The sequence below is a fragment of the Spinacia oleracea genome, chromosome 5 (genome assembly GCF_020520425.1).
Source record: "Spinacia oleracea cultivar Varoflay chromosome 5, BTI_SOV_V1, whole genome shotgun sequence".
In the NCBI taxonomy this organism is placed as follows: domain Eukaryota; kingdom Viridiplantae; phylum Streptophyta; class Magnoliopsida; order Caryophyllales; family Amaranthaceae; genus Spinacia; species Spinacia oleracea.
The window spans coordinates 12,331,424-12,344,494 of NC_079491.1; the positions used below are offsets into that span (position 1 = coordinate 12,331,424).

The 13,071-nt window shown below is 36.6% G+C and overlaps 1 protein-coding gene across 1 annotated transcript; it reads left to right on the top strand.

Annotated features, from left to right (window-relative positions):
• Positions 1 to 459: 459 nt before the first annotated feature.
• LOC110789880 (uncharacterized) lies at positions 460 to 11,396 on the top strand. Its single transcript, XM_056828101.1, has 10 exons — positions 460 to 595; positions 3,450 to 3,767; positions 4,830 to 5,103; positions 5,860 to 5,944; positions 6,229 to 6,270; positions 6,629 to 6,797; positions 7,812 to 7,864; positions 7,950 to 8,177; positions 10,095 to 10,141; positions 11,041 to 11,396. Exons 3-10 carry the CDS (start codon positions 4,898 to 4,900, stop codon positions 11,093 to 11,095), a joined length of 885 nt encoding a protein of 294 aa, XP_056684079.1. The 5' UTR covers positions 460 to 595; positions 3,450 to 3,767; positions 4,830 to 4,897; the 3' UTR covers positions 11,096 to 11,396.
• Positions 11,397 to 13,071: the final 1,675 nt, after the last annotated feature.

Here is a 13,071-nt window from a genome sequence, read left to right on the forward strand (position 1 = left end):
GGGGCGGGGCGGGCGGGGATGGGGCGGGTTCAACACAAAATCCACACCCGCCCCATCACCCATGGCGGGTACGATTTCTATACCCATCCCCGCCCCATCACCCGCCAAATCTACCTCCATCCCCGCCTACTTGGGGCGGATACGGGGCGGGTCTCCCACGAAACCCGCCCCACTGACATCCCTAAGTATGAGGTTGGTTTCAAACCCATACCTAATTCCAAAATATCCTAAACCAAATACACAGTTAATAATTTAATTTCCATTTGTCTACTTGGGCCAGGCCCAAATTTGTAGCACGGTTTCGAATATAGGCTATGCAAGTATGAAATACAGAGTAACTGAGATCTTCTTTCCCGTCAAAAAAAAAAAAAAAAATCTTCTTCAACCTAATTTCAGTTTTCTGGCGGAAACACTTTCATATAATCAGCAAGTTTGCTTGGGAAACGTGAATATTAGATTGAAATCTCGTTTCCCATTCGTTTCTGGGATGAATTCAGTTTCAAACACGTCTCCATTTTTCTGAAACGGTTTCGGCGCGTTCCGAAACGCGTTTCCCGGTTTCCCCGTTCCGGCGTTCCAGGACTTTTCGGAAACGGTAAGTCGTGATTTTTTTGGCGTTTCCGTGCTTCGTAGCTGTGAACTTTGTGAACTCTTCGATCTTTGAAGGTAACCTTTTTTTTTTTCTCTTCTAATTTTGTGACCCACAACTATGGAATGACTTGTTAGATAATCAATGGGTATTTTTTTCAATGAATTTATGGAATGACTTGTTAGAAAGTTATGGAAAATTATGGACATTTTATGAAATTTTCAAGGAATGCTGTATTTAATTTGATGTAGGTGTAAGATTTTATGAAATTTAATTTTATGCCAAAATTTCAAGGAATGCCATATTTAATTTGATGTATGTAAATGTTATGAAATTTTCAAGAAAGTTCAAGGAATGCCATATGTGAAACAACGAATAATTTAGAGAATGAATTTGAGTAGTAGTAATTGTATTGAATAAATTTGTGTATGTTGTGTTTATTGTAAATGCATTTTATTATTTATATTTGTTTAAGCAAAATATGACCTATAACGATTAGATGTGAGTAACTACATTTGAATGTGTCTTAGCAAGTTCAAACTAAGCTTATAAAACATGTTTTAAGTTTAAAATCAGCCCTTAGTTCTTTTATTGAAAAATGGGAGCGAAAATGCCTTATTTGGTCGATATATGACCTATATCGACCAAATATGACTTAAATGTGCTTAAATTGATTAGAATCAGTTTTAGAAACCTTGAATATGCCACATGAAACATGTAAATAGTTTGAAATGACAAGTTTGGTTCCTTAGTTCAAAGTTGGGCGAGAAAATGACATTTTAGGCAAAATATGACCTATAACGACCAAATAAGCCTTAGATGTGAGTAACTACATTTGAATGTGTCTTAGCAAGTTCAAACTAAGCTTATGAAACATGTTTTAAGTTTAAAATCAGCCCTTAGTTCTTTTAGTTGAAAAATGGGAGCGAAAATGCCTTATTTGGTCGATATATGACCTATATCGACCAAGTATGACTTAAATGTGCTTAAATTGATTAGAATCAGTTTTAGAAACCCTGAATATGCCACATAAAACATGTAAATAGTTTGAAATGACAAGTTTGGTTCCTTAGCTCAAAGTTGGGCGAGAAAATGACAATTTAGGCAAAATATGACCTATAACGACCAAATAAGCTCTAGATGTGAGTAAATACATTTGAATGTGTCTTAGCAAGTTCAAACTAAGCTTATGAAACATGTTTTAAGTTTAAAATCAACCCTTAGTTCTTTTAGTTGAAAAATGGGAGCGAAAATGCCTTATTTGGTCGATATATGACCTATATCGACCAAATATGACTTAAATGTGCTTAAATTGATTAGAATCAGTTTTAGAAACCTTGAATATGCCACATAAAACATGTAAATGATTTGAAATGACAAGTTTGGTTCCTTAGCTCAAAGTTGGGCGAGAAAATGACATTTTAGGCAAAATATGACCTATAACGACCAAATAAGCCTTAGATGTGAGTAACTACATTTGAATGTGTCTTAGCAAGTTCAAACTAAGCTTATAAAACATGTTTTAAGTTTAAAATCAGCCCTTAGCTCTTTTAGTTGAAAAATGGGAGCGAAAATGCCTTATTTGGTCGATATATGACCTATATCGACCAAATATGACTTAAATGTGCTTAAATTGATTAGAATCAGTTTTAGAAACCTTGAATATGCCACATAAAACATGTAAATAGTTTGAAATAACAAGTTTGGTTCCTTAGTTCAAAGTTGGGCGAGAAAATGATATTTTAGGCAAAATATGACCTATAACGACCAAATAAGCCTTAGATGTGAGTAACTACATTTGAATGTGTCTTAGCAAGTTCAAACTAAGCTTATCAAACATGTTTTAAGTTTAAAATCAGTCCTTAGTTCTTTTAGTTGAAAAATGGGAGCGAAAATGCCTTATTTGGTCGATATATGACCTATATCGACCAAATATGACTTAAATGTGCTTAAATTGATTAGAATCAGTTTTAGAAACCTTGAATATGACACATAAAACATGTAAATGGTTTGAAATGACAAGTTTGGTTCCTTAGCTCAAAGTTGGGCGAGGAAATGACATTTTATGCAAAATATGACCTATAACGACCAAATAAGCCTTAGATGTGAGTAACTACATTTGAATGTGTCTTAGCAAGTTCAAACTAAGCTTATAAAACATGTTTTAAGTTTAAAATCAGCCCTTCGTTCTTTTAGTTAAAAAATGGGAGCGAAAATGCCTTATTTGGTCGATATATGACCTATATCGACCAAATATGATTTAAATGTGCTTAAATTGATTAGAATCAGTTTTAGAAACCTTGAATATGCCACATAAAACATGTACATAGTTTGAAATGACAAGTTTGGTTCCTTAGTTCAAAGTTGGGCGAGAAAATGACATTTTAGGCAAAATATGACTTATAACGACCAAAACATGTAAATTAGTGACTGCCTTTGCGGTCGCTATTTCTGTCGGTAAATTTTAGCGACCGCCTTCCAGTCGGAGTTTCCTAAATTACCGTCCAGGTGAACACTGACCGCCTTTTTGCGACCGTTGGCGGTCGCAAAATCTTTTACCAACCGTTTTTCGCGTTTTACCAACTACTTTTGGCGGTCGGAAATTAATCAATTTCTTGTAGTGACATTTTCCTCTCCATCTTCCCGATTAACACTCAATATTAATACACTATTTAATTTATGTATTCTTTCAACTTTCAAAATTGCCTCTATTTAAATCATATATTCTCTCTAAAATCAAAAGCTCAATAAAATTAGAACTTAAAAAGATAGACTAAATAACCACTATACAACCGCCCGTTCTTTCAACGGGCTCAAAAGCTAGTTCTTCAAAAAATTGATCCCAAACAAAAACAATCAGGTTTATTCTTCCACAGTCAGGGGCGGAGCTTCAGGCCACAAAAATGCAGTTTCAGGAAGGCTTTTCATTTTCACGCAATTACGCAAACCCTCTTCTACAGTTCTGTCCGCCGCCGCCCAACTCCCAACTGCCGACTGCCGGAAGTGTTTTGTGAAGGAGTCAATCAGTCCACCGCAAAGAAACGAGCAGCGGAGCAGGTCGTGGCCCTCGTCGAGTCGTCGCCGATTGAAGGAACGTCCCTGCGCGGCTGCGCTAGTTGCTCGCCGTTGTGGAGGGTCGTCGGTCTCGACGTCTCGTCGTTAACTCCATTGCAGATTTGTAGGTACTTAATTCCTTTTTAAATTAAACTTGAACAAATTCAGAAAATAGTTAGGGTTCCTCGCTTTTAATTCCTTGTAAAATTGAATTTAAATTGGTATTCGTGTTTCTACTTGTTTCCTTCCTGTAAATTGTAATCCTGTTGGTTGCTACTTGCTAATTTGCTACTTTAGAAAATGAAAGAGGCGAAGGAGACGAAAAGCAACTAGGCATTTTCGATGCCGCTATTGCGACAGCCCTTCGGGCTATATTTTCGGCTACTCCGCTTATATTCCATACCTAAGGCAAAAAGAAAGGGAGAGATAGGATCTCCTTGCCTTAGACCTTTCTTAGCGGGGAGATCTTCCGTTCTGCGTGCGTGGGAACAGCTCAAACAAAGAAAAGTCTGGTCTAAATTCAGGCACGGCCCGCCCGTCTGCTGCTAGGTCGGGGAATGGCGCCAGTCGAGGGCGCCGCTATGCCCCTTAATCAATCGAATGGTCCTTCGACCCTCGTTTTCTTTTTGCGGCCGGCATAGTATTACGTTTTCAGTGGCATTAGATAATTTAGATTGATATTATTTGTGAATTTGTGCGAACTCTCCCATTAAGGTTGATCATTAATTTGAACCCATTTGGATTATGCAATGCTATTTTGCTTTATTATTATTATTACTGATATGAATGATATTTGTGTCTTAATCTTTTCTTTTTGTGTTGTCAAATCCCTTTGATTGTAAAACACTACAACCTTTATTCTAAAGTGAAAATTTGGATTTAGTTTAGATTCCAACAGTGGATAAAATGCAGAACTCTCAAACTGGTTTGTTTCCCCCCTCTGTTTGTGACTCGTAGAGAACAATTGTAATTTTGAACTATTTTTTCTTTGTAATTGATACATGTTACTTTTGTGATGATTTCTTTTTTTCAAGTATTAAAATTTTATATTTGAGCATTGATTAGTGATTGTATGGTGAGCGGCACTATCCGTGAAATCCTGGCTCCGCCAGTGTCCACAGTTCCACTAGAACTCCTTTAAACCCTACCGGAAAACTGAGCGCGACTGACTGATTTCAGATGGCAGATGTGGCGACACTTTCTCTCTCCTCCCCCACAAACTCCACCTCCGCCGCAACCTCCGCCGCCATCCCGATGCAGCTGTGTTCATTTCTCCAACCTGAAACACCAAAAACCCCAGAAATTCCTCCATCAACGATGAGGTTATGGCGGCCACAAGCTCAGAGAAATCTGCGAAATCAATGGTCCAAATTATCTTCCTCCAGACATCAATGGCACCCTTCTTCTTCTTCCGGTCGAACCCATGCCACCTCTCTAGTTAACTCTTATCTCTCCCACAGGTATTATTTATTATTCCCCCTTTTCAATTTTACTCCTTTTTTTTAAAAAAAAAAATCATGTATTTTCAATAACAACAATGTCAAAGCTCTAATTCCGGTAGGATGGAGTCGGCTGCACGAACTGAAGATTTTATCTTTGTGGTCGTCGACAAAGAACCTCTTCCTCCATTTGCTTCTATTAAGTGTCATATGCAATTCGCAAATTAAACAAGAACTTAGTGTACATGAACTAAAATGAAGTGGGCTATTATTTGAAATTGAGGGATAACATTACTCCATATTGGATAAGTTGTGCATGGAATCAAAATGGGACGTAATTTGATTATTGGATGCTGATTATAAGTTTATAACAACATAATTTGATTAAGTATCATTTTGAGAGCTGATTATAACAGTATAATTAGATTTTCTTAAAGAAATGGCTTCAGAAATTAAGTGGGCTATTATTTGAAATTGAGGGAGTGTGACATTAGTATCGGAGATGTCTCTTGGAATGTTTTTTTATTTTTTATTTTTTGTAATTGATTTTGAAATAAACGGGAAAGAGGTAGCTGTAGATTGCATTGAATTGGAGTTTCTCTTTATGGAATGATGAAAATTGTCGAAATTATTGATGGATCAACACTGTCTGTGTCAATATGGAAAGTGTGATGGATATTTTTATGTCAATATTCAATACATATGAGACAGGGCATTGAAATTTTATCTGCACAGAGATATCTGACCATGTTTAAGATAATTTGGGTTTCCATGCAGATATATGGATGCCATGGATTTGGGTGTTTTGAGTGATATGCCCAATATTCGGAAAAAGGCTTGTTCTAAATTGCTTAAGCAGATGGTTAGTGGGATGATTCACCTTCATTCTTGCTTTCATTTTGTTTTAAGTTGGTATGCTTTTGGCGGTATTGAAACTAGAGGAAATTCTTGCTGATAAGTTGAGCTTCTTTAGTGAGAATCTAGCAAGTTAGTGTGATGTATTTGATTATTGTGATGAAGATACTTTCTATAGTGAATGAAGGAAAACAATGGTGCAATAGTTCTCCAGGAACCCAAAATACAACAAAAACATCAGTTGTTTTTTGTTGGAAGTATCTCTAACTTGATGTGTTTGTCTCATACCAGGAGCTTCAGCGCGACCGACTTTTAACTTCCTACAAGGCTATGGTACGTTTTTTAGACTGAATCGTCAAATTAGCTGGAGAGTATATGTATCACTCAGATCAAAAGCAATGTATATTGGTGTGTCAGAGAAAAGAGTAATAGTAATGCCCAAATATGCTTTTTACTTTTCCATGTCTAGTGTTTCTATACTTCTAAGCCCATAAACACTGATTAAGTGCTTAGTAGGTGTAATATTGCATTGTTAAGATTCGCAGCAAGTATCAAGAGTTGATTCTTTTCTCCATTGCTAAATTTATCAGATTATTGGTGGTAGCGTGCAGGGATTATGCATCTTTAAGTGGAAATAGAGTGATGTCCATGTCTTACATTATTAATTAGGGCTGGATGACATATCTTGTAGGTCGCTGTTGTTATTGACATGACGAATTTGAGCAAATCGATGAGATGCTTCTTGAAAACTACTAGTGGTAGCGCCATTCAACAGTTTTCTAAATTTTCAGAGAACAATGATGATACTGGTGATGGTGGAGGGGCTCCAGTTTTCACATTTTTGTCCATCTCTGCACATGGTATGTTGATAATTGTTGGTTTTTCTAAAGACAGCTTCTTTAAGTAATGAATGCTAACAACTCCATGCGTGACTGCTTGTTCTAGAAATCTAGAATACCTTAGTGCTTGTTCGTTGTTGTATTGTACCCATGGAGTTTTATTTAAAATTTAATGATCATGTACAACACCTTTAACTTCTTAGTCAAATCATTGACAATATAAATGAATAGGGCAGAAGCTCCAAAGGCAGAGAGCAGGACTATCTACTTAAAGAAAACTGATTGAATTCTTTCAGTAATGATGTTAGCTAAAGTAGTTATCATTGTTGACACAATAGATCTTTTTATTAGCAACGAGAATTGAGAAAACATTACCTTACTGAGGGAGTGGGCCGAGGAGTAAATCTATGTGAGAATGTGGCATTTGAATTTAATGGGGCTTATAAAGAGGGGGAATGTTAGACGAATCACGACGAGAAAAAACGTCCTTAAAATTTTTATACTTCTTTGAAAATGTCATGGTGAACTTTTCAGGGTGAAGGGGGTAGTTTATGCACAAACAACAAAGGGCACTTTTGCTTATGATACAACTCATTACTTGGTCAGCCACAGTTCCCCCAGCGGAGGCAAACCTTTGATGGAGTTTGTTTTACTAGAATTGAACTCATTTTTTGCTTTTGTTCCTCCTACACAACTCCATGACCTCAATGGTTAGATTTTTTTCATTTTATTGTGAATGCTTTTCGATTGCACAAAATGAGGATTTTCAAAATTTGATTCCCAACTCAACAGTCAATACTGCAGAGCGTTGCACTACCGTACTCACTAGCTTTGTCCATCACACTGATACATATTATTATGCAGACACAACTAAGACAAATAGCAGATACTGTGAACCAGATGAACTTCATGGCTCCTGCCTTTCTTGATTCTGAATTTCAAAGTAGAATGATTTTCAAGCATGATTATTTGACATTGTGCTATCTCTTTTTATCTTGTCATATCCTGATACGTTTAATCACACTGACGTTTTAGAGATGTTGGCCGAGGAGCTTGTGGAAATGTTCAAACAGGAGCTTGTTTTGAAGGTAACTGGCAGTCAATATAGAATGCACATATTTGTTCACCTTTAGTTTTCAAAATTTGTTCCTTCATTATTCTTACTTTTATCAGCAGCGTTTGCTTGTAGTTGAGCTGCTTGCCAGCAGTTGTCCAGAAAAAGAACAATCCAATCAACTGTGTTGGGAAGATGAACTTTATCACGGCGAAGCTGATGACTTGAACATGTGCAACTTGTACTCAAAAGATACTGCTGAGGCATTTCATCCCAAAATAAGTGGCTGGAAATCGAAAACTTCAAATGTGGAGTCTGAGAAAAACCCAAACCACGATGTTTTGCAGGTATGGTGGAACCAATATGACGTATAAACATATGATTATGTGCCTGTGAGCTATCCATTCTGTTTTTTACACAAAGCGAATCATATATGTCCTGTCAAGTTCGAAGTCTTTTACCAGTCCTGAAAACTAACTCTATGCTTAGCTTTAAGATATTAAGCATGGTACTATTAGCTTACTAGTGTGGAGCTGAAGCATCCCCTGGCTTAGCAGTTCTCTCATGCCTCTTTCTTGTAGCTGACCTACTTAACAAATTAACATAGTGGACATATAAATTGGTACAATTCGTATCTTGGTCTCACAATAGGTCAGGTATTTAGGTTATTCCGAAAGGTGTTCAGTTGTTTTATACAGAAATGGCGCTGGCAGCCTGGCAGCTCCTCCCACTCCCCCCACCTATGTTGCACGGAAACGGGTACGAGAACGGGTACGGGGACGGGTACGAGGACGGAAAACGGCAAAATCAAAATTGCTAAAAACGGGTACGGCAAGGATTCGGCAAAAAAAAAACAAGAATTTTTAATTTTGTAAATGTGGGTTAAAATTTTATTTTTTGTGGGAATTTAAATTTTAGAATCAGTCAAAATTAAAATAGCTAACATCATTAACCCATCAATAGCCAACATCTATACCTAAACAAATAAATAAAGGAATCTCCTCCAAAAAGACAAAATAGTAGGCGGGCCACTAGGCCACTACAATAATAAATAAGTAAAAGAAAAATTTAAAAAAACTAAAGTCAAGAAAAGGATTAAAAGGAACACCTTTAATCTCCGTCCTTCTTTCTCCTTTTCGTCTTCTTCCTCTACTTCAGCCATTATTAAACCTCTTCATCTTCTTCTCACCGCCATTATTTAAAAAAACATCTTCCTTACTAAGGTAGGCAGCCACTATGCAGCCTATGTTCGTCGCGTCGCTCCTCACTTGCTACGAACTACGAAGTTCAAGCACGGCCGGAGCGGCGGGCTGGGCCGGGGCGAGGAAGAAGGCCGACGGCGAGGGAGCAATCGGCGGGCCGCCAAACGACGGCTTCAAATAGACAAAGAGAGGTGAGAGAGAAAGTGGAGAATGGAGATTTGAAAAATAAACCCTAAATTTGAATTTGGGTCTTAAAAATTCAGTTGGGTACTTGATTTATTTCCAAAAACGTACCCAAATCGTACCCAGCCGTACCCACATTTAGCCCACGTACCCACATTTTGGATTCATTTTAGGGACGTTTCCTGGGCGTACCCGTCCCGTACCCGTACCGTACCCGTACACGTACCCGGTACGGGAAACGGGTATTCCCAGGCGTACCCGTGCTTCGTAGCCCCCCACCACCTCCCACCCCCCTCTCAATGTAACCAATACTCAACTGGTCCCTGTAGACCGTCCTGGTAAATTCAAGGAAAAAGAAAGCCTTTAACATTGCATTGCAAAGACTTGGCAGACATACTATCAGTTTATCAGAATACTCATATAGTGGAGCACTTGCTCATATGGTAATGTGGCAACAATCTCTAGAGAAAAAAGAAAGGATCTATCTCTTGTGTCCATCACCCTATCCTTTTCGTTGTTGCCACATTATCCAAGAGTAAATAGCTAGATATTAGTTGCACCTTGTACTTTAACCAGTTACTATGCTATTTAGATTCTGAAACTACACGCTGTCACCTATTTCAACAGATTCTAAGCAAAAACTTCTGAACGTTAGGTGCTGGATGCTACTCATGACAATTATATGTATCTGTTAGGTGTAATTTCACATAGTTTATGTGTTGGTTTGCAATTTTCAACAATGGACTCAAGGGAGAACTTATATAAAAGAGATGCTGTATATTTCAATATTTTTTTGTCCCAAGTATACCCCCCCCCCCCCCCCCCCCCCCCCCTTTCTAACTCCATGGCTTGCTTTTAATGTTAATCTGCCTCTGACAGGTCTATCTCACAACATGGCTTGCTGAGGTGAATATAGATACATTCAGGTAAAGTATAATAAAAGTAGTAGATGAAAATAACATACGGAAGGAAATCCAAATATACTGTACTACCAGATCACTCTTTCTGTTCATAACATGTATCGCAGAGAGGTTGGGATTCTTTCTGTAGGATTGAACTGAACGACAATGAATTTTAGTGTGAGATTTTAGGATGTTGACACGTACTATTTTTGTTGGAATCATTATCACTGTCTTTTTGTTCGTTCCATAATTGACCTCCCAGTTTAAAGTGCCACGGAGATTAATCAACATGTTGAAAGTAGAATGAAAAATTTAGTAAGAAAAAGCATTGGAATGAAGTGAAAAGGGCTAACCCGTTAAAAAAATAAGTGAAAGGGGGTTGATCCATTGGAAGGAGAAAGTGATTCAACTTATAAAGGAAATGGAAGTATTTATTTTGGGATGGAGGGAATACTTCATTGTGACGGTTAGGAGTTAGGGCAAGTGCAAAGTAATTAGAGCTTGAGATGGAATAATTAGTGGTTAACTTGGCACATCTCCTTATTCAGTTCCCCCAATTTCCCCTCTCTCCTCACTCCTGGTGGAGCCATACACCCGTCTCCCCCTTCCCCCCCAAATACCTTCATCCTTATTTAGCTATCACTTTGCTCAATTACTTCTGACAAAGGGCGTAAAATATATCAATATATTGTATTATTTAATGTTAGAATGATTTAAAAGGTAGGAGGAGAAAAATCCACGTTGACTTCTTGTATGAAGATGGGGTGTGAAATTAATCTGGAATAGAGAATATCTTTATAGCTTATTTACATATCTATCTATCTATCATCTCAATATTATTTTGGCATCCTACTCTTATTGAGTTCTTCCACTTTGCCTGAAGTTTATAGAAAATTCCTAAGCGTTTTGATGTTTTTCATCAGGGTGGAAGAGATTTTTGTCACTGTTGAAGAGGAGCTACGAACGAGCTTTTCATGAGCTTCTCTAATGCTGAGTCTGACATCTACATGAAACAGAGGTTATGTTGGTATATAGTTCATACGGTCAATTTAAAGATTTTGAAGGCTTGGGCTAAATATTTGAGAATTGTGATGGCTCCTTCTAATTCTTTTCTTTTGATTCGAATTATTAGTCTCCATGTTTATGTGTCAACTGAATCATTAAGGTTTGGTTATCACCATTGATTACCGCCTATTAGTTTACTGTATGTATTTCAAAATGACGATGTAATTTTCATATTATGACTTGATATTTTAGTCTGTATAATCGTTTCTTTGAACTGGGAGATTTCGGTGCATTGATGATTGTAGGTAGATCAAGGAGAGCAGTGAACAGACTTATGGTTCAGTAGAGTTAATGGCACCAGAGTGACATTACATATACTCTTTTGGGATCTGTGTACTACAGATGGTCACTCCCATACAGCGAATGCAGAAGTGAATATGATGTTTGTGTAGCAGGCTGTAATGCCTGTCGCGCTAAGCAAACTGACAGACCCTCAGATTAAGCAGTTCCTTGAGAAGTGTCTGGGTTCCTGCATCTGAGAGACCCTTGGAAGTTGACCTGTTTCTTGCACTGTGTGATTCTAGGAGTTCAACAGCAACTCAGCAAGTAGTAGTCTGAGTCTTTGCGTAATCATTTAGTATGTACTATGTAGTATCATACAAAGCAATGTTAAAGTTTAACGAAAGGACTATACAAGTGACCATTTTTTTTTTAGTATGATAAACTCAACCAATGAAGTCTTGGCTGAATGGTTAAGACCGAGGTATTCTATGCAATATGTTTCAGGTTAGAGTTCTTGTCTCCCATTTGTATTGCCGTAGTGACTCCCGCCCCAAAACAAACGGTTTAGTGTAAGCATAATGCTAGGGATTATCCAACAAAATGATAAAACCGTTAATATTTATGAAATTTGACTTATTTCAGACAAAATAAATTCAGATTTATAAGTTCATCAAAAATAAGTTTTTTTTACATTTTTTACACATAAGTTTATTTCAAACAAAATAAGTTTTTTCAGATAAAATAAATTCAGATAAGTTCAGTGAAGTTTAGATAAGATCTAGGAGTGGGCCTTTGCCCACCCCATCATTTAGTAAACCTTTATGCATAAAAAGTTGCACATTAGATTAAAAATTGTGGTGGGTTAATTTAGTTGGTAACTTTTTGCGCTTAAGAGATCTAATAACTTGTATTGAAGTAGAAGGTTCTAACCTATAATACTAGTTTTCTATGTACGCCATGCATGCAGATATTTTTAAAAATCTGATTTGATGTATACGCAAATATGTTCTAACGTTTTATAATTTTTTTAACAATTTTTATTAGTGTATTATCGATATCTTATGTGGACACTTAAGTGCTAAGTTATTAAACTAAAGTTTGATCATAATGAACTAAAATATTGTGTTTTTCACTTGTTTATTTTTTTGCGTTTTTTTGCTGCAAAGTACTTAAGAGTAAGACTAAGTTTAATTTTGTAGTAAAAAAATGTGAGATTGAAGGGATGAATTCCAATTTTTTTTAATTGCCTTAATAATTGCTTTCATGTTTGCTATAGGAATTAAATTAAATTGTTGTTGAATTTTGGTTGTCACGTGCATTGAAATTTTGTTTTTTTACAATATGACTTAAATTATCAGTTTTTTAAAATTATTATAATTAAATTAAATTAAAACTTATTAAGGGTATTATAGTCTATTCCATAAGGGGACAACAAAATGTCATTTACTAAAACGACCTTTTGAATTCCCTTGTAAAATAGAGATATGGGGATTAGCCCATAATGTTGGCACCAAAAAACTTCCTGATTTGTTATTGATTTTTAGTTTTTAAAATCAATAAAGAATCAGATTTTTAAATCAATAAATAATTAACTTTTTAATTGAATTTAATTGTGAAATTTTAGAGGGTAATTTAGTCTTATCTTAGGGGGACACCAAAAGTGGTGT